General features: G+C 39.2%; 1 protein-coding gene across 3 annotated transcripts in view; it reads right to left on the bottom strand.

Moving 5' to 3' along the window:
• Nucleotides 1-27,944, bottom strand: part of KCNN1 (potassium calcium-activated channel subfamily N member 1) — a 138,927-nt gene that overhangs the window by 26,816 nt on the left and 84,167 nt on the right. For 2 of the 3 annotated variants that reach the window (XM_088478555.1, XM_088478554.1), the window contains exons 5-6: nt 1,215-1,356; nt 902-1,012 (exon numbers count right to left, since the gene is read on the bottom strand). In XM_088478555.1, coding sequence (XP_088334681.1) covers nt 902-1,012; nt 1,215-1,356 — 253 coding nt within the window. The remainder of the gene's footprint in view (nt 1-901; nt 1,013-1,214; nt 1,357-27,944) is intronic. The other variant, XM_088478556.1, reaches the window with a different exon arrangement.

The raw sequence follows: 27,944 nt of genomic DNA, 5'->3' as shown, positions 1-27,944 counted from the left end.
AAGACATCAGTTAGTCAATATGCTTCCTTCTGTATATGATCCCTAGTTAGGTCATCTATTCCAATTAGAATAGTCTAAAACTATAATTCAGTAAGACAGAAAATACTTGTACATACATATGAAAATGCACAGACATGTATAGATGCAGTGTAAACAATAGCAGTAATGACCGATGTAATAGAGAAAGACACCTCTGCAATGCTTTCATATTATAAAGTATTTGAAGATATTAGATTATTTCCAAGACTGTTTTAGCTTAAATTCATTATGGAAGGATGTTGAATATTCATAACCCTGTAGAAAATGTCAAGCATAGGAAATGCTTATTTACTAATGAAATAATGTTGTTTCAGCCACAATTAGCCATTAGGTAGTAAACTTCCCCTTTTATCTCATTCACAATAGCTTATTCTGATACTGTGCAGTACACACAAATCCTTTTGTTTATTATTATAAATCAATAGCATTAAATCTAGTGATGTAATATACATGTAAAAATAAAATGCAGACAGAATACAATATTGCAATGTTGCTATTATAAAGTGGGGATAAACATGATGCCTACACTTTACGACATTTTTAGTTTTGTGTACCAATTTTTTTAAATGATTATTATATATAACTTTGTGCATATTTTAAGTAAATTAAGGATTCAGAAGAAAGGAAAGTGTAAATGGACATAATATGACAGCAGGCTTATAAATGAATTAAGACTTTGAGGAAGACAAAGGATGAAGACAATTACAGAGATATCTTACGCCATGTAACATTTTAATCATTTTACTCCCTACAATGTAGACTACCATGCTTTCTCCTCCCTTTACTAGACTTTCTAATCACACCCATATTATTACTTCCTTCAGACGCCACCCCATCCCCATATCTCCCAGTCACTCTGTACCCGCTTTGAAAGTTGTGTGTCCATCATAAAGTTGTGTACGTGTTTCTCAGCTTTGGTCAGTTCCAACTTTCTCGCAACAACAGCAACAACCAGAGCTGTGCAGCCTGCACCCTGTGGAAGGAAAGGACAGACTCACTGCAGAGCATGGAACAAGAAGGAAAAAGGATAAAGACAGGAAGGGATCAAAAAAGAAACATGAGGTAGGAGTCAGAAGGAAAAAAGGATGAAGAGGAAGGATGTAGGGCAAAGAGAAGCAGCGAGACAAAGGGGAATGGAGGGTGCATGAGCTCGACTCAACTGGTGATAGTCTTACCATGATGCCAGTCAGCAGACAGACTCCCTTTCCACAATATGTATTGGGCACCATGTCTCCGTAACCAATGGACAGGAACGTTATTGAAATGAGCCACATGGCACCCAGGAAGTTACTGGTCACCTCCTGTTTGTCATGGTACCTGTCAGGGAGAGTAAAGAAAGGAAGATGAGAGTGAGTGAGCCTGGCAAGGGTGGCTGCTAGGCCCTAAAATTATTATCATGCAGCAAGTTTAGATGAATGTAATTTTAGGTAGGGAACAAGTTAAAAGAGAAAAAAAACCCTACTCAACCTTCTTCAATGGCAGGAATAAAATATCAAGGTGCTTACACCAGAAGGGTTTAAAAACCCAATCCTTAAGGTTTGCTCATGCAAATGAATTGCTATACCTAGGACCCAAGTGAACTAATATACTTCACATTATATTTTATGTAACATTAATTGTAATGCAATGAGTATTTAGTCATTTAAAACATCTTCTTAGATAGATATGTTTTTCCTATTAAACCTGTCTTAATTATAATGTTAGTGAAGTTTCCTTATACAATCTTGCACATGTATCCAATGGGTTTATCAGAAAATTCACTAAAATGGATGGCCCTTTTTATTGTACATAAAAAATTCAGAGGTGTGCAAATTATTAGGCTCTGTGCCTGTTTTTCACATTTCATAGTTTTTCTGACTTTCTGGCCACAAACTTATGCTGGGCATACACTATACGATTATCTGTCAGATATCTGGCAGGTTGGGATGAAAATCTAGTAATGTATGGGAGCCAATGACAATTGATTATATGGTTTTAAACCCTGGAAAACAGAAAAATGATTGTTCAAATTGGTTACATTTGTTTTATTTAATCAATTTGGCTGAATGTCCTTTTTTGTCTGTTTTCCAGTGTTTGTGAGCAAATGTTTGATTGTCATTTGCTCCCATACATTACCAGATTTTCATTCCAACCAGCCAGATTGGACAGATATCTGACAGATAATTGTATAGTGTTTGCCCAGCATTACACTGTAAAACTGTTTTCAATGCAATGAGGTATTTTTATGGGTTAAGATACTATTTAAAAACATTTGGTTGGGAAATTTTGTTTTTTGAAGGTGGCATTCTTGGCAGAAAATAATGTAGATGTCCTTCCCTGGCCAGGTAACAGCCCAGAGACAAATCCAATGAGAATCTTTGGGCAATTGTAAAGAAAAAACTCAAAAATAAAACGATCACCACCAAGGCTGTCCTTATAGAAGAACTTATCCGAATATGGCATAGGGATGAAGACATCAAGAGAAACTGTGACACTCTCATGAACAGCAGTGAAACCATATCAAAATGATTATAAACAACAAAGGATATCATACAAAGTATTAATAGTTGTAAAGAGTATCTCAAGAAAAGGGTTCTATAGAAAAAGTGTGACTGTTCTAAATTCCTTGTTTGAGTCAAATATTTTGTACACCTCTTACTTGGGGACAGGGGGCATAGCTATAATGTATAATATGTATAATATAATATTTTCTATATAATCTCTAGATTAGACTACCTTAAGTAAAATAGGAAAACAGCATACTTAGGCCATTTAGAAGGATAAACCCTATACATATAAAAGGAAATAGTACAGCTAAATCCTTGGATGGACTTGCCCCTTAAACATATCATTAGTACACTTTGGTCCTAGGAGAGACACTTCTTAAACATTCCACATTCTTCAAAATACATTTTGTCTTTTAAAAACCTCAGTCAACATGCCTCCTAGCACAATGGAGTTCTATGGATCTTTTCATTTCAAACTGAACCTTTGGCATATAGGACTCAGCCTTTAAACATGCTGCCTGCATGCTTCTCCCACTAATCTAAAAGGCATGAGCCATAAGCAAAATGGGCAAATGTACTTTCACCAAACCCCTTACATGTATGCCGCAGGCATGTGACATGTAAGGGACATGCTTAAGCACATGAATGACAGGCTAAACTGCATGCTGTAATCATTCAAGAACTTTCTTGCTTGCCTCATCCCTTCAGAATGGGGTCCATATGATATGAGGTCTGCCGCCATTGTTATTTGAGCTGTTGGGACCTTTCATTTGTTCCATCCAACAAGAAATGGATTCTGAACCCACATTCCTACAATTTCATGAGAAAAACGTTGCCCATTTTTTTGTCAATGGCTAGAGAGTGGCATGGTTTGCCTATCAAGACAAACAGTATAGGAGAGGCAAGGAAGATAACTCTATATTTCAAATACATCTAAATATTTCCTCCATTCACCTCTCTGAGAAAATAATTATTTACCTCCTTAAGTATAATTCTGGGGCAAAGCCGGTGAACAATGCTTAGACATCTGTGGAATTTTTGGAAAATACCAAAAACTCACCATAAATTTGTCCCAGTTTGTGAGTTAGTAAAATGCCCTTTAATATTTTGTTCCTTAGACATACCCCATAAACTGAGTAAACCCAATCTGAGATTCATATGACCTCTATTTAAAATTTCTCACTTCAAACAAGTCAAAATATATCTCCCAAAACTATGTATTAATGTACTGTCTATCCTCAATAACATGTTACCAAAGCATTTACCACCTCTCCAAATTTGTTTTCCTAAAGAGAATGCTATTGAAACCATATACAGGGCTGCTGTTTCAATATCTTCTTTCAGCTTCAGATGGATAGACACCATGATATGGTATGACCCTGCGACGTTGTGATGCAATGTAACGATACATTGCGCACGCCGTACACACTGCACGATCTGGTGTACAATGGTGTATTGTTACATGCTGCATGTAACTGCACCGCATTGTTCACGGCATTGTCCCATCTGCTGTGCAAAACAGCAGATGTACTATTTTTGGGGGGTTGCTAAAGCCCTGCACCTGTGCTATATTTTTATCATTTCCTCAGTTGTCTGGTGTATGTATTTATAATGATAATGTATCAGATGTGTTTATGTAGATTATAGACACTATGGGCGGGATGCAGCAAAGTCAGAAATGCTGTCAAACCCCCCAAAATGCAGTTTTCGGGGTTTGACTGCATTTCTCACATGCACCAAACCTTGGATGTTGTGAGTAATGCCATCTTCAGATGGCGTTACCCTATGGAAGCATATGGGCTTCTACTCGCAGAGTGATGTAAGAGGGATCCAATGGGATCCCTCCCAGCACCCCCCGCGTGTGTGTCATTCTGTGCACCCAGAAGTCCCTCACTCGCAAAGGACAGCTCTTACCGAGAGAGCTGTCCTTTGTGTTTTTGTTCATGCGTACCAGTATAATTAACACTGGCATGCATGCGAAGAGTGGTGGGATGCATTGCGAATGTGATACGTCATGAATCTCGCCCTTTGTGAGCTGGTACGGTGTGTGTAAGCAAGTGTAGGTGTTAGATGAAATAATTAATTGATACAGGATATTGCGTATCTGCTTTTTATTGAGAGTCACAATGCTCTCCTTAAAACAAATTGTTATATTGTGATGGTGATCCGGAGCGTGTTACTTAGGTATGTGTGACTCCTGCAGGGAATACCCTCCATACATACCTGGTCCAAATTGGCCTTTGTCATACTTTTCCAGTTGGCAGGATCCTTATGTTGTTTCTAGCAGCGGCGTCCTGCAGTAGTGTCTGATGCTACATTCTCTACTCCACTCAGACTGCCTGTGTTTTCAGCCTGTGCAGTGATGTGGGAGAGTGAAATGTCCCGTAGTTGGTGAGTCTGACTGTATTACTGGAGACCAGGCAATTTTATGAGTGGCTGCTATCTTCAGTTATTTCTTTATCACCTGATGTGGTGACTCAGGTATTGTGAAGTTGTATCCATTGCCCATATCTCCTTTCGTGATGGAGGGGTGGCAGAGTCTGGACTTGTCCAGCCATCCAGCTATGCCTCTCTCTGTACACCTGCTCCAGTCAGTGTAGCGAGCAGCTCCTGTCTCCGCTCGCTTCCCGTTCATATGGATGGTGATTGGGATGGGTGATTCAGGTAGCCAGTTGTTCACTCAGTGTATTGTCTCTGCTAGGGGTATCTTGGTCTTCTGATGTTGTCTCTTCCAATGCGTTTCGGCGTTCCCGCCTTCATCAAGGAAGTTACTGCCTGTATAGGGTTGCATCTATTTGACACACTGGATGCAAACCCATTGGTGGAGGTCCGTAGGTATGTGAGTGGGCTTTTCTTAGCATGCTCTGTGTTGGTATGATATTATGTGTTTATTGGGAACTGCAGTTATGATCCCCTGTTGTTTAGCATCTTCATAAACATCCTATTATGTGTATGTACTGTATAGAGAGTTGCAATGGCATGATCAACATATGGATCTGGTTATGCTTAAGGTTGGGGGGCACAGATGTAATAACTAATGTATTTCTCAGTATTATTGTTGCTCCTGTTGTGTATGTTGGAAACTCATCTGTCTTAGGATTTATATATGGGTATCTAAGTATAGTTGATTGGCTCATTAGTGAATTCTATTTTAACAGGCTGTTAGTATATGGCCTTGTCTTGTTAGAGTAGACTTGTATACAGGTGGCAATGTTCATGCATTTGGATTCACTACAAATGTGAATCATATGCTTGTGTTTGGTGTTTAATTTTGATCAATGACCACTGTAGCCAACATCTACACGTTTATATCTATGTGGGGTTGTTTACATGTTTGTTTATGGGTCATGCATCGTTATTCATCCAGCCTACTTCTCTTAAGGGTATCCCGGTGATGTGTGTGTGTAATTCTACTGGTGGTCTACTGTTGGTCATATCAAGGCCACATCAGCATACAAGTTTGTTTATGTTGAACTCAATGTTCAATCCTTTAGGGTCTAATGTGTTGTAAATCCACTTAAATTTGCATTCATCAATTGTATTTATGAAGTTGCCTCCCCTCCAGTTTTGTATGGGTGTTTCTATTGCCAGGAATTCTTGGTATTTTGGTTCGGAGTTATGTGTCACTTTGAAATGTTTGGATACACTATGATACTCATAACCTATTTTTATGTTCCTAATACGTTCGTACATTCTTGATTTGAAAGTTCTAGTTGTTCTACCTATGTATTTTTTTACATCTTAGTAAATATACTAATCTTTTGGAATTCTTTTCTTGTTGTGGTGGATGTGAATCTATTTATGACTTTGGCGGCTACCGGCTACTTTTATTTAATGTTTTACATGCAAGGTATTGTCCACAGCAGTGATAACCCGATTTGATTTTGTTTGTCAAGGTGTTTTGTGTAAATTTGGTGGGAGGTATGTGGTTCCTAATTATTTGATTTTTAAGGTCTGGTGCTTTTTTGTATACTTAGGTCGGTATTCAACTAGTTTTGCACCAGCGAAAAAGTTTCACCTGCCGGAATTTTTGCCATCTCGTCTTTTGGACGCGGAAAAGTATTGTGCACGTCCCCGCTATTCGCCATATTCAATTGCAAAACACGCGAAAACGGCAAGCGGCAAATTCAGAACAGGCGGAAAGTGTTGTCAGAATTGGGGAACCAGCCTGAACCCCCAAAAAAGATGCACTAAGATTCCGGATCAATGTACAGTAGATGTGCAATTTTTTGGGGTGTTCTGAAGTTCGAGATTTTTTGACACAGTTGTCCTTTGGGGGCTGTCCCGAAGGGTGCTGAGAGGTTTCCCCACCTTTGCACCACAAATTAAAAATTTTACACTTCTTTTCACCTGCTATTCAGAGGCAAATCTTTTTCGCCTATTACACTGTATTGACTTTCTGCGTATGCGAAAAGCGGCTGCAATTGAATACGGAGATAAGTTAGGACCTGGCGAAAAGACACAATCAGCGATACTTTTTAGCGGAAAACGGCTTTTCGCTTCTAATTGAATACGACCCTATGTCTGGTTTGTCATTGAGTACGTTTTTGAGGTCTTCATTTTCTAAAAGAATTTTCCAATGCTTATGTAGTACATATTTAATGTCTCTGGCTGCCTCATCGTATTGTGTGATAAAGAACACCTTATATTTTGTGTTGGTGTTTGTTTTAAGATTTTATTGCAGTAGGGAGTCTCTTTCAATGTGTCTTACTTTTTGGAAGGCTTTTTTTATTTATTTCCTATTGTATTTCTTTTAAGTGAATTGTAGACTCACTGTGCTGCCTTGTTCTATGTAATCCTCGACCTAGGTGCAATTCCTTCTAATTCACTTGAAATGTCCTGTTGGTATGTTGGACTACCAGTTGAGATGGTATCCTCTCGTTGCCAGTATGTAGCTATTCACATCTACTTTCTTCCAGAAGTTTTTGGTGTGTAATTGTCCATTTTCAATGTAGATCTCTAAATCTAGAAACTCAGCTCTTGTTTTACTTGAGTGATGAGTTTTAAATTGAAGTGGTTATTTTACATGTGTTATGAACTGTTGGAGAGTATCTGAGTGGCTTTCCAGATGAAAAGAATATCATCTAAAAAACTCAGCCAGAGAATGAGGTTATCGCCAAAACTATGCCCTTTCCAGATGTTGTCCTTCTCCCACTTACTCCTAAACAGGCTAGCATAGCTTTGCACAAACCTTGTTCCCATGGCGGTTTCTGTTGTTTGTAGGTAGAATAATGTCAGAATTGGAACATCTTTGTAGGATTGTGGGTGAGGGTTTTGTATGAATTCTTGTCCCCCAGTATCTTCTCTGATTCTGTGACATAATCTTCCTTATTAAGGAATGTCCCCCCCCCTTTGTCCGCTGGTTTTATTATGTTTTTGTTTTGTTCCAGCTGTTTGAGTGCTGTCCTTTCTTTGTTAGTGATGTTGTTTCTGACATTTTTTATTTGTTTGTTTTATCGATTATATTTTCTAATTTCATCTGTACTATAGTTTAAAATGTAGCATTATCATTTCCTTTCAGATGTGTTGGATTGAATTGTGATGGGGGTCTGAAGGTGGTATATTGAAATCTTGAGTCCTCTTTTGCCTTATGTTGTGGTGGGTGGTTATGTAGGAAATATTTTTTGAGAGTTAATTTCCTTGTGAAAGTTTTGAGGTCAAGGTGGATCCCAAATTGATTAGGTTTTTTTGTTGGGTGCAAACTTAAGTCCATTATTTAATGCTGAAATGTGGTGTTGGTCGAGTGTGGTAGAGCTAAGGTTGAAAATGCCTGTCCGTTGAGAATTTTTCCTGTTGTGTTTATGGTGTACTGTGTTTTTATTTCTCTGGTGTACTGGCCTCCTCTGCAACCACATCTGGTCCTGCGGTTTTTCTCTAGAGTTAGTCTGTGTTCTGGTTGGTTGGTGCGCAGGTGAAGTGTATGGATGTTTCAGTGTTTTATTTGTTTGTTCTGTTCTTCTACCTAAATGTTTATTTTTGTTGGATGGGTGCTGTTTCATATTTATTAATTTGTTCAATTTGGATTTGATTAGGTTTTATTCCCGAGTAACACGCTCCGGATCACCATGACAATATAGAAATTTGTTTAAGGAGAGAATTATACTGATACACAATATCCTGTATCGATTCATTTTTTACTCTAACACTTGCACTTGTTTATAGACACAGTACCAGCTCACATTGTGTCTATAATCTACATCAGGGATGGGGAACCTCAGGCCCGGGAGCCGTATAAAGCCCCCGGAATCATTTGGTCTGGCCCTCATCTGGATAGCAGGGTGCCTATAATGGCACCCTGCAGCCAGAATCTATGCAGTAGTGCCACCTGGAGCGTCCTTAGGACGCTTCAGACGGTCACACCGCGGCCCTTACTGCTCCCTAAAGCATCCTCAGGATGCTCCAGGCATTGCTGTAATCACTGGCGATTGTGGCCCGTCCCCCTGTGACATCACATTGAGGGGCGTGGCCTGCACCGAGCCCGCAAATAATGTTATATATATATATATATATATATCTCAAAATGGCAATCGGCAGAAAAAAGGATTCCCACCCCCTATCTACATAAACACATCAATATAAATACATACATACATATATCAGACACTATAACTGAGGATAGGATAGAAGGATATCACAGGTGCAGCTCTTTAGCATCTTCCAAAATAGAGCATGTCTAAGGAGAAGGGACACCTCCATCCTAGAGCAGCTCCCAAACCCTTGGCACATGCGCAGTTTCCCCCCCCCCCCTCCACCCAATGCAGTACAGCAGATGGGACGATGCGATGAACGACCATCGTGAACGACGGTTCGGCAATACACACTATATGATGTGTGCAATATATAGTTCTGATCCGCGTCAGAATGATACATCGTATAGTACTTTGTATAGTGTGTACCCAGCTTTAGATAACAGCCGTCAGTCAACTCCATGGTGTAGTTGAGACTGCTCAGGAACATGGGGGCTGATATAGAGTTGAATGCGAGTCAGTGTTGTTGATGTTTTCTGCGTCTTTGCACTGCACATTCTCCGGAGCCAATCGTTCATGACTAAGAGCAATGCGGAGTCTCAATTCCACTTGCGGGTGAAGGGATGTAACTGAGTGGTTAAAAAGCATTCACATATAGGCAAGGCTCGGGGAGGGCATCAATGGAACTACAGGTTAAACAGAGTTGTGCGTGCTTGTAACTATGTCAGTTTTCAGATGGTTCTTTTGCATTAGGAATAGAGATGGTACAAGTGCGCACTGATAATAATGAGAGCTATGAAACCAAGTATAGGGATAAGTACACACTCAGAGATGCGTACAGCTCTGCATATGGATACATATATGCATTTAGTTTTGTGTACGGAATGCGTGGGTAATTAAGGACGACTTGCAATCAACTGTGCATTAGCCCCAGAATATTCACAAACAGTTGCAGGTATATGTATCAAGGTTATGTTAGTAATAACTATATGCAAAACATGGATTGTGCCTGGGTTCACATATGATATTGCGCAGTTTAGTGAAATTTTGTGATTATGTTATTAAAGGTAAAAAACAAAAATGTAACAATTAGAATTATTGATATATATACCTGTAAGTTTTTTAATTGATATTCTGATTTAAAGATTTTTTACGGGCAATAAATGCTTTGAATCCTGTTTGTCTTGCTAAAATTATATAGCGTATCACCTTCATTTTGTTTCAGAATCCTGCCATTTATAATCTCCTTGTATAACTCCTAATCTGTTCAAATCTTCCACCTTTTGTCTAAACTACATGGATGACCTGGTTGTTGCTACAAAATGAAACAAGGTTTTGTTACTGAGGGCTCTATTTACTACAATCCGCATATTGAATGCAGATTGTAGTGTGATATTATCGACTGAACTCGCATTGCGAATTCAGGCAATATCACAGGGATTTACTACAAATCCCTTGCAGGGACAGAGCTTGCGATAAAGCTCTGTCCCTGCGAATCCCCTCCGCACACTAGTCACGGTATTTTCGCAAAAAATACCGTGACAAAGTCCCCGCGCGACCGACTGTCGCTGCTACCTCCCTGGCTCTAAGCTCCACCCCCCCGGTGCTAAGCCCCGCCCACCACGATTGCGTACCCCACGTGACCCCCCCTCTCCCTTAATTACACTTACCTGCATGCTCCGGGCCTCCAGTGATGTTCTCCATGCCTCCGATCAGGTGATCTCCCATACTGCACTGGGACCCGATCACCTGATGACCGGGCCACAGTGCACTATGGGAGACCAGCTGACCGGAGGGGAGACATCACCGGAGGCCCAATCACCCGTCCCTGGAGTCAGGTAAGTAAAAAAAAATTTTGACAATTTTTTTTTCTTTTTTTTACAGTAATCAGCTTGCGGTCTGTTTAGACCACACAGCTGATTTCTGGGACCGACTCCCGGCTCTGCTCTCCCCATTAGAGCAGAGCAGGAGGCCGGTAACCAGGGGAGACCCTGGATAACGCCACCTCCTGATGGCGTTTTTATCACAGGGCTTTCCCCCGATATTTATTTTACAATTTATTTTTAGTAACTGGTCGGATCACATTTGCCATTACAATTATGTAAAATGCGATCTGCTTTACTAAAAATAAGTGATACTTAGCGGTTGGAGTAGAATTTTACGAATTCTACTCCAATTGCCCTGTAATAACTATAGGTGATACTAAAATAATGTGAAAAGGTGTGAAAACACCCTTTTTCACTTTATTTTAGTAAAAATAATGTTAATAAATAGAGCCCTCAGTGTGGCAATGTGACAGGGATATTTTTAGCCACAACAAAGATTGTTTTCCATTGATTCAGGTGGAGTTACACAGGGACAAATTCCTATATCTAAGCCTCAACCAGGGATATACTTACAACAGAATATACATATTCTATTAAGTAGTCTAAATATTCCACATGTGTAAATATGTATATATACATATACACGTGTATATACATATGTATACACACATATATATATATATATATTTTATTTTTTTTTAACTCTCTATAAGGGGTATATTTACTAAAGTGTGGGTTTATAGAAGTGGAGGTGTTGCACATAGGAACCAATCAGATTCTATCTAGAATCTTTTAGAATGTGCTAGATAAATAAGTAGAATCGGATTGCTTGCTATGGGCAGCACCTCCACGTCTGTAAACATGCACTTTAGTAAATATATCCCTGAGTCTTATATACTGAATGCGTCACCCTGATTCACACAAGGCAAATGTTAATAAAAAAAATATATATATATATATATGTATATATTGAGTGCTCTATTGGAGGGATTCATGGATAGAATTCTGCAAAATGTTGTATTTTACAATACCACAATAGCAGAAGAAAGAAATATTACTCTCCATATGTTATTAACGCCTTTATTCTCAGAGGTGCCATGTTGATTCCCTCTGCAAGCAAAGGGGTTAACATGCTTATATTGCAATAGAACGCAAAGCAAGTGCATGCTGGAAATGGAGGAACACACACACTTTCTGTAATGTAAGTAATGGATTAAAATGAAGATCATACCTAACTGCTGTCATGAAAACCAAGCAGTGGAAGGGGGAAAGGGTAAGGTTATAGGAAAGAAATATGTAGTACTTTAGGGGTTGCTGCAGTTGTTCTCTTGTTCAAAACTTCTTATATCCTTATGTATCTCACAAACATAAGGAAAATCCAAAGTCACTTTCCATATAGCCGGTATAGCAAAAAGACTAGCAATGCACTACCTTAAGCATACAGTATACCATTGTTCAAATACTCCTCAAGAAAAAAAGTTGTCTAATTTGAATAATATTATTATAACAAACATAAAAATGTAAAGTGTTTATTTGTAAAACATCAGTTAAATACTAAAGAAACTGATCTTTTTCGTAAATGTATATACATATTATCTCTATGGTCTTGATATACTTGGATTAATGAAGAAGACTGGTGATATTTTAAATTTGAGGAAATACAATTTCAACAATACAGGTAGTAATTGTCACTTATACTGACAATCACTACCTGTTTATTGGGCACATGTGACTGCTACTCAGAAATCTAATTTGTCCTGATGATTAAAAAAAATGCTGACACACTATGGGACAACATCCCTGTGTTTTCTAACAACTGCAGTCAGAGACAACATATTACATCCCCCCACAGGGGGGCAGCAATTTCCTTTTAGACAATAGAATACATGAAATGTTAGACCTGTGCTGGCATGGGATAGTTTACTATTGAAAATCCCCGTTGTTACCTAGCTGTTTGAACCTACATACATATTCTATACATTTTCATGCTGCTCCTCCTAAGTGGCTCCTATAGCACTGTTCCTTCTAAAATTTGTAATATTAAAATGACAGCATTAAAAACTTAGGTTGTTATCAAAAACCCACTGTACAAGAAGGGAGACTATTAGATGCATAAACTATATGAGTCAATTCAAATTTTGTATGAACTAGTCCTGTGCAATAAACTGGAAATTTTGTTTGAGGAAATCTCAAAAAAAAATCTAATTTTGTTTTTGGACTGATCCCCATAGTGTATTTTATAACTGCAGAACTTGAATTCAGAGTTCAAAATATGAATGAAAGTTTGCATCCTTAGCTCACTAAAAGACACTAAATAAATGATAAAATTGTATTTGTTTGTAATCCATATCCCCACTTTCCCTTTTGTCACTTTTCTTCCCCTTTTTATGTTTGAAATTTTTCGATAAAATGTATTTAAAACAAATGTATGACAGACTTTTGGTATCGGCGCTAACAATAATATACTGCAAATCTGGGTGTATCTAGCAAATAAAAGAATGGGGATTTTGTGCATATTTTGATCAAAACATTTAAGCTTGCAGCCCGTCCTCAAGGGACCCCAATTCTCTGCAAATTAAAGATGGTTTGAACATATGCAGCTTGTTTGACCTTAAATGGCTAAATTCTACAATATATTAGCTGTGTCTCAAGTTTGTATTTGTATTTATCATAGAACAAAAACTAAACAATGATCAAGCTCGAATTGAAATGAACAACATCTTAGGATCACTTCACTTTGCTGTGATCTAGCTAATTTTTTTCCAAACTACGAGAATATACCACAACTTTTTGAACTTTAGAACCAGTTTGTCAAACTAATTTAAGTAACACTTTAAAAGAATGGCGTCCCGAAGCCATTACCCAGCAGTACAATCAAAAAGCCAATCCATATACAGTACACTATTTTGCTACTAGTAAAAACACAAATGGTTAATTCCAACATAGAGGGCCTGGCTCAGGGGTGGACGCAGTACCAATGTCGGACACAAGAAGTCAATGTATTCAGTCTGCGCATTTGCCCGAATCATACTGCGTATGCGCCCTGATGGTTAGCACTGGAAGCTGCAGAATGAGTTTAGAAAGAGGCAATTCAGTGGGCATTTCTGGCTTGTAACAGAGATGTATTTATCTAGACACAGGCATGTCACGGTCATTGACTGCGTCTTAGGATGCAGTTGCACTGACACAGACAGCCATGTTCAGACGGAGATTCTGCACCTCCGTAGGGCTGGCGCAATCTCAGATGGTGTGACCGATGGAGCATCTTAAAACAATGGACAGCGGATCAGCGGTGGGCGTCTCTGTACGAATAGCATCGGCCATGGCATTAGCATGACGACAAAGTCGCGCTGCGGCAAAAGCTGTAATAGTGTGCACCTCTTAATCAGGCCCAGAATGTTTTCTTAGCTACTATCTGCTATCTCACAGGAAGTTAGCTACATTATTGATTGGATGTTAGTTTCAGTAGGAAACAAAATACACCCCTGTCTTGAATTGTGTAACTATCACTCAGTTTATTGCCAACTTCTTTGCCAGGACAGGCTGCTATTGTTGCTGCTGTGCCAGCAATGCTATTTTGATAAATTCCCCCTAAAATAATTTCATATTACAGCATTAATTAGTGATAAGGATTGATGCTATTCGAAGCCCCACTTCTATCAATGATAAATATAGCCCTTAATGTAAATCATATTACTATTGTTTTCTTTATTATTAATCTAAGTATAACTAAACAACAATAGTTATAGGAAGTAACCTGCTTCAAAATAATATCAGGAAACACAAAGAAGAGGACAAAAGGACATGAAGTACCGAAGCAATTGGTAAAAACAAGCACATTTCACCAATAGAAAAAGCACAAGGCAGAGATAATACTGTCCAGCTAAAGACACAGAATTTGATCAAGGTACAAGCCAAAAAACAGGATACAGTCAATATCCTGACGGACGCAATGCCGGCGCTGATATTACAGGAATCCCGCCGCCTCTCACAATCCCGACTCCGGCATACCAAAGGTAAGTAGCGGGGTGGGGGAGGGTTATGTTTAGGGTTTAGGCACTAAGGGGAGAGTTGGGGTTAGACACTAAGGGGGGAGGGTTAGGGTGCGGGGAGGGGGAGGTTAGGTTCAGGCACTGGGAGGGAGGTTAGGGTTAGGCATCAAAGAGGGAGGGTTAGGGTAGGGAGAGGGTTAGCATATCGAACAAGTGTCGGTATGCTAGCCCTGACGGGATTCTGACAGCCAGGATCCCGACTGCCGGCATCCCATACCCAATCCAAAAAGACCCACCAGCATTGCCATTGCAGATCCAAAAGTTCTAGACTACAAGCTGCAAAAACTCTCCCTAGGTGGACAGGCTTTAATTTGTAAGTCAATTAGTCAGAGATGAGAGATCGCTTATGATTGCTTAGCCCTCCATTAAGTAGACAGGCTCCTTTCACATTAACTCATTTCACATCAGAAGCTCCTCTGGATCAGCCTGAGCTGCTCCTATGGGTTTGTTTTTTGTTTTAATTCAATGGTAAATGGTGATTAAAAAAAAGATTGTAGGTATTTAATAAATCTATTACACTACAGAAAAGGGATGTGGTCAGAATCCCGTCACCTGTCAGAATGCCGGTGCCGGCATCCCGACCGCCAGCATCCTGTAGGTAAATAGTGGGGGTAGGGGGAGGGTTTGGGTTAGGCACTAGAGGAAGTGTTAGGGGGAGGGTTAGGTTTAGGGTGTGGGGAGGGGGAGGTTAGGTTTAGCACTAGGGGGAGGATAGGTTTAGGCACCAGGGATAGAGGGTTAGGGGTAAGGTGAGGGGTAGGGTTAGGATGCCTAACGACAGGTACCCAACCCACAGAAAATTTTAGGAGTACAATAATATTAAAAAAAGATTGCAGCTTATATATTTATTTCTTACTCAATTATTTAATTATTAGTAAAGAGATGGGACACTACTTCTTAAAAATATTTTATACAGAGACACTGTTAATTAATAATATAGATATGTAGTACAGTGATGTGCAATGTAGTGCTCTTTTTAGAGTGGCTTGGCCTTTAGCTTATTGTTTGGTTTCAAAAATGCATAAAAAACATATTCGATACCATTTTTGCTCTGCTTTGATCTTTTTACTATCATAGGCCAACTATGACAGTAAAAAGAGCAAAACAGAGCAAAAATATTATCACGAAAATGAAGATAAATTGAAGGTTATTCCTATTTAAGGCAATACTAGTGAATAACAAACTCAAGCAAGCGAAAGCCACTCAAACCAACCATACAAGTTTCAACTCATTCTGAAATTGGCATGAAAAGTGGCAATAAGGGACATTAGACTTCGGACAATATTTTGGAATTTATTAAATAAGCCCCTTTGGGAGGAATTTGAATATTTATTATTATTTTTTTTTAATTTACCGCTGGTGGACTTAATGCTGATATCGGAACCTATTTTCAGTATGCATGTTCCCGTGACCCTTTCAATTTGAATATTCTTCTTGTGGAACCCGTGCGCTAATTCTACAGTGCATGATTTGCGAAACTGCATGAAAAAGTGGGAAAATTACACCAGAAAAGTGGTGAATAACATTGGATAAGAGTGTAGAAGGCTATTTGTGGCCATAAACATTAGTATTTCAGGTTCTTCAAAAGGTGACAAATTACTGGTTTTTACCTTTTTTTCTATTAACAGTGGCAAAATAATTTAAAACAAGTATTTTATTATTGTTTTTTTTTACCAAATTAAATTATCTAAATTATTTTGGGGTATCGAAAAATGTATGTACAGGTTGAGTCTCCCATATCCAAATATTCCGAAATATGGAATATTCCGAAATACAGAATTTTTTTTGCATGACTGAGATAATGAAACCTTTGATTGATGATGGTTCAATGTACACAAACTTTGTCTAAGGTACAAATTATTAAAAATAATGTATAAAATTACCTACAGGCGGAGTGTTTAGGGTGTATATGAAACATAAATGAATTTCATTACTGTACACAAACTTTGTTTGAGCCACATAATTATTGAAAATATTGTATAAAATTACCTGCAGGCTGTGTGTATAAGGTGTATATAACACATAAATGCATTCTGTGTGTATATTTGGGTCCCATTCCCCAGATATTTCATTATTAAATGCAAATATTCCAAAATACGGAATATTCCGTTATTAAAAAATACCCATGGTCCCAAGCATTTTGGATATGGGAGACTCAACCTGTAATGTGAATTTTAATTGTTTTTAAGCAAGTTTAAAAAATATTGGGAAAAAAACACTTGTAACTCCCATCTGCAAATTTTAAAACTGATTTCCCATCTATACAACACCACAAAATACATGTCCCACAAAATTCAACCATTTTTTGAGAAAATCAACCTGAAAACTGACATGTCATTATTGGTCAAATGATGTTAATTGCCTCCAAGTGCACAATTATTCATTGTGAGAGGTGTACCAGAGTCCTGACATTTTTACCTTAACATAATGATTTTTCCCTACTTTTTACCTGCACAGGAGCTGCAACATAACATCCACATAAACTCCCACTGAGTCCTGTGTTAACTTATAATGGGCTTTCTAATTAAAAAGCAAAAAGTCGTGGCTACGGGTTTTGTCAATTATCAATTCAAAGCAGGAGTGCTAGTTCTGCAGTGCAACTACTAGAATAAACATGCAGAAATATACTATAGATTCCATCTGTGCCATTAAGGTTGTTAACAGTGCTGCATTCTGACAATTTTCACACTGTAGTACCGGTTAGAGCAAACATAGACCTCTATATAGGAAAAGTAATGTCACTATCAAAGCAACAATTGATGCTAACAGTGCAACGATGCAAGCTTAGAGCTGATAGCTTAGACATCAGGTGTGGGTTATCCATGCTAGTAAAATCATTTAAACACCAGTAGATGTCTATGGCTGCTCGCAGAGCAATCTCTGCAAATGCTAAAAGCTACTAGCAAAACAAATATATACCTCAGGGAAGCCTCTGGGATTTTAGCAGAATAATCTGTAGAGTCTTTAAGATTCTAGCACAACAATGACATCTCAACTGAGACATCAGTAGAGGATTCTAGCAGAGTAATCAGTGAACCACTTACGAATGAGTGACATAGGAACATAAAGGGTTATACCATGTAGTGACATCACACAAACAAGATGTATACTGATATACATTGCTTTGCACACCATGATGCCTGCTTTTCCAAAGGAAGACATTTTTGGTTTGCAGGGATGTAAGGGTCATGATCTAGTCACAATTATTAATCCATTTCTACATTTAAAATTCCGAGCTATTTGGATATAAAAATCAACAGAAAGTGGGTAAAATGTGTATATTATTATTCCTCATTTTATAAAAATGACAGAGCATTTGATGATGGCAACTTCTAGTGCTAATGCATTACTTTCTATGAAATGTGTAGTGCACTCTCCCACAAGTGCATTTAATCATAAACCTATCTAAAAAAGCACACATGCATTTCTGATATGTTAAGCGGGACTCAATGCATGTTAATGGATTAAAACTTCAATTGAATTGGTCAGAATGAGCCATTAGGCATTCTAGCTATCAGCTTAGATTTTAGATATCTGATAGTCAAATGAGAAGTAATACATTAGTAATGGAAATAGGAAACTAAACATTTTCATATTAGAAATACTGTACATGCATGCTCAATTCATAGCAAATAATCTGCTCTGATGTTTCCAGCACTATAAATTCAGCCTTTCAACTCCGCCATTTCACTTCATAATTCACTACTCTAATGTCCTCCCAGTCTGCTGACCCAATCGACTCTTTGTCATCTTCAATTCGCTTCTCAGCGCATCCTTTATCTCCTCCCCTTTCCTCCCTCAAACTCATGATTTTGCCACCTACTTTAAAGTCAAACTCGACACTATATGCCAAATCCTACACACCCTATTCCCCTTCTACTACACACATTCCCCAATCCAGCCTCAGTTCATCCTCTACAATAACTAATGATGAAGTCTCTGGACCCATCTCATTATCTCACCTGCCCTCTCTCAACCCTATTCCTTTCAAACTTCTTCGCCCCATCTCCCCTATAGGTCACCTTTTCTAGTTGGCTCTGTCCACTGACATATTTAAATTTTCCTTCAAGCACACACCCATCTGCGCAATCCTAAAGAAACCATGTCTTGACCCAGCCTCTCTATCCACCAATATATTTATCTCCTCCCTTTTACTCAAACTACTTAAGTGACTTGTGTACAACTGCATAACTCAGTTTATCTCTTCTCAATTCATTGTTAACTCTCTGAAAAACATCCACTGATACTACTCTCCCAAAAGTGATCAATACTCTACTTACAGCAATGTCTAAGGGCCACTTCTCCATATTAGTCCTTCTGGACCCCCTGCTATTTTTGCCACTGCTAGTCATTCTCTTCTCCTGCTAGCAATTCATTGGGGTCAATCCTATTTTGTGCGAATTGCGAGATGCAAGGTACGAGTTGCGATTTTCACTTCACATTCGCACAGCGAATTCATTTTGCAATCCAATTAGCAACTCGCACTAATCAGTCAGACTGAATTTGCAACTTTCCACTTGCACCTCCTTGAGGGTGAGAGATGGAAAGGAAAATCTTTATTTTAAGATTAAAATGTGGGGACATTGTGCTGAACCCCTTGGACGGTATGCAGTCGGGAAGCCAGCGGACCTAATACCGACAGCCGACTTCCCGACTGCTTTATCCCGGGGAGGGTTAAATGACAGGCGTCTAAATCTAAACGCCTGTCATTTTACCGACGCCGGGAGACCGGCGCCGGGCACGGACAGCCGCGTGGTGTTAGGTCTATGGCTCCCGGGGGGGACTAAGGGTTAGGCACCCCCCGGGTGGTTAGGGTTAGGCTAGGGGGAGGGAGGGTTAGGGTCAGGCACCCCGGGGGGGGACTTAGGGTTAGGCAGCCCCCGGGGGACTTAGGTTTAGAAGGCAGGGAAGGGGAGGTTAGATTTAGGCACTTAGAAGGGGGTATTAGGGTTAGGCACTTGGATGGGGGGGAGGTTAGGGTGTTAGAAATAGGTTAGGGAATACTTACCTTCGACGATCAGGATTTCCTCCTCTGCTGGAATGCTGCTGTCGGGATTCCAACCGCCGGGTAAATCATACCGATTCCCCTTGGACACCCCTCCACTAATGACCAATTAGGCAATTGGAAGTTTCTAATTAGCTTATTTAGTCAAATAATTACATGGAATTTTTTTGGGAAAAAAAAATTTCCTCAAATTACCCCAAAATCAACTTTTTTTCGCTAGTTTAGGCACCCCAAATTTAATTACAATAATTTTTTAGTTGAAAAATAATTGTTTTTAGCATTTTTTTCCATTTTTCAAGGTGCCCTCAAAGTACCCCAAAATCACCCTTTTCTCTACTTTTGTTTGCATTTTTTCGTTTAATTAATTTGAGATTAAACAAAAAGTTTGTTTTTTATCATTTTCTTGCATTTAAAAAAAAAAAGCACAAATCAGCCATTTGACACCATTTCAAAACCTACAGTAACTTCCTAATGGCCACAAACGCTCCATCTATACAGTCCTGCTAACAAAATTATCCATTTTGGGGGTTCCAGGATGGTCTCCCCACATTATCACGCATTTCTCACAAATCTCATTTGGCAGTGAATTCGCACCCTCCGCTGCGAGTAGTGCGAATAGGTATTTTTAATTGAATTGGAGAATTCTCTGGAGGGCGCTTCGTGGCGATGTGTGCGAGTTTAAAGAAACAAACTCACTACTAGCAATTCGCACCTAATTGGATCGAGCCCATTGTCTTCTTCTTCTTCAGTGCATGGCCTTCATGACAGTTATTTTACTGATTACTTCCTACCTATGAATCTGCCTAGTTTTTCTACATCTAAAACATCCCCCTCTCCAGCCCTCTCCTTTCTTCACTGTACACTTCATCTCTTTGCAAGCTAACTTCTCATTCCACCTTAAGTACACCCCTGCAATGGTGACACCTAAATCTACCTCTCCTCCCCTAACCTCTTCCCTTCTGTACCCAACTGTCTCTCTGCTATCTTCACATAGATATTACAATGCTACCAAAAGCCCAAAATGTCCAAAACAGATCAACTTCCTTTATCAGAGAGTCTCCACCTCCCATAAAATAGCTCTCACTTCAATAATCATAATGCCATTGTGTCACACTTAACCTAACCCTCTGCTTTATTCCTCACATCAAGTCTGTCTGTACTGCCACCTATACCTTAGAGATTTTGCAAGAAATCTGCCTTCCAAATCCAAAATGCAACCAAATATCTTATCTCTTATCTCATTATCTCCAACCTTGACTACTGCAGCTCCTTCTATCTGGCATACCCCTTACCCATCTATCCCATTTCCAGTCACGGATGGCAATCTGTTGGTTAACCATTGATAGTGCCATCAGTGATTATCATCGATGGCATGAAATCGCCGATGGTGAACCATTGCTAGTTTGCACCCATTGAATGCCATCACTGCTGGTAAACATGGTGGGCCACAGGCCAATCAAAATGTGGGGATGGGGCTTAATGATGGGTTTCAGTGGTTGGTCTTAGCCACACAGGGCTGCGGGTAAGCTGGTGGAACAAATCACTTGAAAATGTTTCCCTCCCTTCATGAGTATGACACAGCAAAGATTGTACTACCATGAAAAGAATAAAAAAGAATAAACACTGAGGCTATCTGACCAATTCATTGTACGGATAAGCTGCAAATATCTACCAAAAAATTCATAACAATGATAACTTCAATTATATGAACCCGAAGAACCATGGCCGACACTGCTTAAAATGAGAATTGAAAATTAAGTGTCCTGCCTTAATAATTACAAACAAATGATGTAAGAAATAGAGAAATACCACGCAGGGCCGGCACAATGCAGTCTGTGGGGTAAGCATTGCAGGGGGTGCCAGGATTGAGAGGCACCATTCCTGCTGCTTGCTTTCTGAGCGACTTTACAGCTGCACTAGTTGCGCTGATGTGCCTGTGACAGGCAGGATGAGACAGCAATCGCCGATCTGCTGGAATTTAAATGTAATTTATGTCTGCGGCTGCCCTGTCAGGAATTGATTTCAATGCTAGACCCTGAGCGGGAGGAGCTAGTTCATTCCCCTGCCTTGTTCATTTGTTATAAACAGCGCCACTGCCAGCAATCCTCAAGAGGCAGATGGAAAAGCAAAAAAACGACAAATTCTGACAAACTCCAAGCACTGAATAGGCAAGAATGGGCGGCCATCGGTCAGTATGTGGCACAGAAGTTGATTGCCAGCATGCCAGGGTGAATTGCAGAGGTCTTGAAAAAGAAGGGTCAACACTGCAAATATTGACTCTTTGCATGAACTTAATGTATTGTCAATAAAAGCCTTTGACACTTATGAAATGCCTGTAATTTTACCTCAGTATACCATAGTAACATCTAACAAAAAGGTCTAAAAACACTGAAGCAGCAAACTTTGAGAAAACCAATACTTGTGTCATTCTCAAAACTTTTGGCCATGGCTGTACTGCTGGTGCCTATATAATGAAACTAGCAATGCCCTTTTTATGCAGTCATTACCCCCACACACTCAGAGTTACTGACAAAATTATAGTCAATAATGAAAATTGAAAAGCATTTGATAAGATTGAATGGCTGCAGTTTATACATTAAATTAAATTTCAGGTTTTCGTAAATTTTAGGCCTAATGTTTCTAGATCATATGCACAAAATACTCAGCAGCACATGTAACAGTCAATAATGTTAACTCCAAGACCTTTGATCTGCAAAGAGGGACAAAGAACGGATGATCCCTCCCACACTGGATCTTTAATTTGGCTTTAGATCCATTAATCTGATACTTGACACGTCTAATGCGATCCCGTGGCAATAAAACAGGATCTAGAAACCTTAAAATTAAAACCTCTGTGGATAAGTTATTACTATTCACAATTCACCTCCAAACCTAAACAGTCAATACCCCTAAAGTCTGATACAGTTAATAGATTTGCATCATTTTTGGAGTTTATCATAAACTTTAATAATTCCCAATCTTGGCAACATTAAGTTGGCATGGGTAGGCCCCAAAATACTTACTATCTAGGTGTGGCACTCTTCTCACATCAATATACAGAAGACGTCATTCAGCACGTCCAAAAAGAGCTAAATTCCTGGCAAAATCTGAAATTAAATGTCTTGGGCCAGATTAACGTGCCTAACTTCGCAAAATTGCTTAACATTATGCAAATGACACCACTCTTGCTGTGAAAAGCTAAGTTATAAAGACTTAATAAAGGTATTACAATATATATATATAGAACAGAAAAAATTAACATGACAAAAAACTCCAACAAAAGACTCACAGTGAATGAGTGACTCTACCAAACCTTACATGTTGTTACATTACTTGCCATCGTAGATACACAAACTGTATTATGGTGTGTACACACGGGACGATCGACAACGGTACAACTGTACAATCTCCCGGCTGTGCTGGATGATCGATATCGATCATCCAGCACACCACCAATTCACCAACGATTATAGCGATCCGCGATCAATGACCGCGGGTCCCTATAGTAACCTGGTCGATAGCGACCAAGTTGCCTGCATGCACGGTCGATATCAATATCGTCCATACGTGCCCGCGCATCGCAGGTCGTTGGGCACCGAAAAATGCACGCTATGAACGATAACGATATGATCGATATAATTTTCGTTCATATCATCCATTTTAATTGTACCATTTGTACGCACCTTTAGAAATGAGAACACTTATAATATTGACCTAGACTGAAGTCTTTTTTCAATTATATGCTACCCTGAAACAAACTTAATATTTTGCTGAAAATGTGTTTCTTAGTGCCACGTGCAGAGCATGCAAGTCAGCCATGATATCCAAACATTTACACATTCTTATTCCTCCCTTTTTTCTGGGTAATTTGGAGGTTCAAGATGCCCTTTACTAAATTGACACAACTATGACTTTGCAAATTTAGAGGTTTTGTAGAGGTCTACAAACCTCTCACATACAGCAAAATTTTGATAAACTACAGTTTCACAGATCAGAGATTGACAAAATTGTGTTAACTTCGGAATCAAAAAGTGTAAGCGCAATTTTCCTCCAATGGAGGAGCTTGTTCTAGATATCTTTAATTTCATACTGAATGAAACTGCTCCTGGTGACCAAAAATTCAGACATAGAAAATTATCTATTTATTATAGTCTGCATTTAAACAGTGGTATTTGACATTCTGTACTGCAGTGATACAGAATGCTGTACCACTGCAATTGAACTACATAGACCCCCCCGTGTGATGTACAGCAAAATGGAAGGCTCCATGGCTTCTATGAAACTGAACATGTGCAGGCACGAGTGACCATGCATGCCTAATCATTACATTAATGTATTTGCAGAAATAGAAAGTTCAAAGTCTCAAGTATGTTTGTTATAGGGCTTTATAGAGTTTCTATGGAAGGGACTTTAGTGAGTATGATTGAAGTGGTAAATCTTTTTACATTACAGAGAGGAGGCGAAGTGTTGGGAGTAATAACTGCTGTTGTTTCTCTTAATTTGTTATGATGTTACGAGTAAAGGCATGACAAGCCATCTACAGGCACAACAGTGTTGCTCATTTTGATGGGGAAAGCTGGTTGGATAATGTCTTTTATTGCACAATTTGGGCTAACATTAGTAATGCACCGTTTCTTTTCCACTAAAATGAAAAAAATGTTGTTCTGTGTGAAAAGATGCTGGGGTATATTTACTAAAGTGCGGGTTTTTATAAGTGGAGATGTTGCCCATAGCAACCAATTAGATTCCACATAACATTAATCTAGCACCTCCTAGAAGATAATAGCTAGAATCTGATTGGTTGTTATGGGCAACATCTCCACTTCTAAAAACCAGCATTTTAGTAAATATACCCCACTGAGTCTACGCTTTCAGGGGTGTGTTCCCAATGAACACAGTGTCCAGTGAGTTTGTTATGCCACAAGCCAACTTGACCTCTATGTTCTCTGATGGGATGGTGAACAGGTGACCAACGATACATTCAATAAGTTACCAGTTGCATTTTTTAAATGCATTTTTATAAAAGAAATGTCATTTACATGTGCATCTAAGCCAAATAAAAACATTAAAATATATGCATCTTACTGCAGCAATCCTGCACCCTTCATAGCAGACAAATCGGTGTTTTAGTAGCAGTGGCGTAAATTCATCCCAGACGCCCGGAGGCAAGTTATAATTTGGTGCCCCCCCTGTCACAGCCGCTGACACTGTAATGTAGCAATTTGCATGCAGACAGGCTGTAGATAGATGAAGGCAGCAGCTGATGGTCTGCCACGAAGCTCTCCACTAGTGTATGGTGGCTTCTAAGGTGCAGGGAAGGGGTGCCATGTATTGGGCGGCTATGACGCTACACTCCGGGTACATAGTTACAGCCCTAAGTGGGGTGAATATGTTGTGAATAATGGAGGTGCCCCTTCAGAGCTGGAGCCCGGCGGCAGGCGCCTACATTGTTTCCCATAGTTCTGTCCCTGGTTAGTAAGGCAAAATATGAGCTGCACATCAGCAGTACTGCCCATAGCGACGTTACGGGCAGCATTGCGGCAGCGTTACTGGCTTCAGGGTGCAAAAGAAGGTGCTGGTAGCTGGACGCTGGGGCACTGGCTGTATCCTAAGGACGTGAAGGGCAACTTTCCAGGCAGCAGAATGTCCTTCCAGACACCTTGCAAGCAGCCACAGTGCCAAACCTTCGGCCTTGCACACTAGGCATCGGCATAAGTCGCACACATTTCTTTATAACCCTGGTGGCAGCAAATGAAGTTAATTGTGTGATTTAATAAAGCTGAACTCAATATATTGTAGGTAAGACTAAAGGCCCCCATACATCAGCAATTGATTGCAGCAATCGTGCAAATTGCAATCGATTGTGTATAAAAATCTTACCCTTTTTCAATCGATTGTGACAATACTGCAATCTGCAATCGATTGAAAAAGGGAAAGATTTTTTTACACAATCGATTGCAAATTGCATAATTGCTGCAATCAATTGCTGATGTATGGGGGCCTTACGTTAATGTGTTATAGTAATATTTGATTTGGCCACACTCTTTAATACATGTGATACTTTACAAAAAATCTAAAAACCATAGTCTTACAAGCAAAGGTTGTTTTACAAAAGTAAAATTAAATATGAATACAAAAAAACCACATCTGTATGTTAGCCAATCCATGGAATTCAAAGGAATAACGTACAAAGTATATGTTTGCAGTATGTAATTTATCAAAAAAAATTGGAATTTTTTTTTGTGCCAGTCAGCTAGAAATACTTGATCAATAATGGATGCATTGTAATAGAGAAGTTGAAGGAGTTCAGTCTTTAAACCGTACTCTATTAGATTACTTGATTGGATACAATGCGGCGTCTTGTTGATGGACTATCCAATGTTTTAAGAAAACTGCTGTGTCAGCCTCTTCCTACATTGCTGGTTCCTTGTAAACACATAAATCCATTCAAAGTATGTGTAGAAAAAAAATTGCCATCTTCCTGCAGCTGACGTGGTAGTAGTTATTTGAGATAACATTAGCTCCAAATAGTTACAGTCTATGACGCATTTTGCTATTAAGTTAAAGCAGTGATGCGTAATGAGCAACTAAGTTGAGTATATGAATAACTACTTGATTTCTCATCTTGTTTTTTGAATAATTAGTTATTTTTGTTGTATAATAGATAAATCAGCTATTACTTTTTCATCTTGAAAGTAACTAAAACCAAAAGGTTGATTACTTATTTTTTAATTTAGAGAATATCATGTGAAAACTAGCTCTTAAGGAGTTAATATCCTGCTACATATTTAATCAGTGTAAATACAGAGTACTAAAAAACAAGTCTGCTGATTGACCACATGGGAATGAATACATTTTAGTTAATTAGCAACTGAAGAAAATAAAACCATATGAATACAATTTGACACTAGTGTAAATAAATCTAGCATAGATAATTTAATATTTTATTGTCCTCATCTTTTCTCAGTGTTTTTCTCTTAAAAACAGCTTTGATGCATACAAACTGATGGATAAATAGCAATCTCATGTAATGCTTATCGTATAAGGCATCTTGATAGCGGCTGCGTGCATGATCAGTTCTCTCTCTGTCAAATGGGTGTTTCTGGTGTCATCTGGACGACCACCTTGCGAATGCATGCAAGACATTTATTTTGTGTGACTGTCATGGGCATGTACTGTAGCCAGACTTCCATGCTATTCTGAGCTGTGCGCATAATGAAGGCATGCCTGTTTTTGATGGATTATTTGCACCCAGCATGGGCCTGGTGTAAGTGCCAATACTAATGATGACGGCTGTGGTTACAAAAACACCAGGCGCAGTGACTACATATGCAAAAAGCAGTATGGATCCTTGCATTAGGTGTGAGGTAGTAAATATGATGAGTGCTGCATCCGTCCACACCTGCAGCCGCTTTGCGTTCGACTCAAAATGATAAACCTAAGTGCAACAAAATTTACCGTTGTAGAAAGACAAGTGTACTGATATGTTTTTGCCTCTACATTCTGCATACATTTTGCACCCATCTCTAAATCAGGCTTTATGCGCGGTTTTGGTGGGTAATACACGGTGTGAAGTACAATGAGTACTATAAGCAGGATGTACTAAGCATTGCACTACAGTCGCGGTACATCCCACCAGGGTATATACCAGCGTTAACAATGCCGGTATGTACGTAGAAATACACAAAGGGCAGCTATCTCGATAAGAGCTCTCCTTTGTGATAGAGAGATGTCCGGGTTTATGACCCAGAAGTCCCTATGGTGTCCTTCTGTGCATTTGCAGAATGACGCAGGGGACACTGGGAAAGATCCGATTGGATCCCTCTCACCGCAGAACGCAAAAAGAAGCGCATAGGCTTCTGTTGGGCAAAGCAATCTGAAGATGGTGTTGTCCACTGGGTCGAAGCTCCAGAATGTATCGCTTTTCGGAGCTTGATACATATTGAAAATGCGCCCAGTTTTTTGTCCACATTTTCCTTCAGCTTGCATAGTGTATCTGGCATTATTTCACTCTGTGAACGCTGAGAAAGTGAATGCATCCATATCTGCACTTATAGATCCGAACACAT

This window comes from Taudactylus pleione, unplaced genomic scaffold (genome assembly GCF_031769625.1).
Source record: "Taudactylus pleione unplaced genomic scaffold, aTauple2 ptg000214l, whole genome shotgun sequence".
NCBI classification, from domain to species: domain Eukaryota; kingdom Metazoa; phylum Chordata; class Amphibia; order Anura; family Myobatrachidae; genus Taudactylus; species Taudactylus pleione.
Note: the sequence above shows the minus strand (reverse complement) of the source record. Positions and strands in the feature narration are given on the sequence as shown.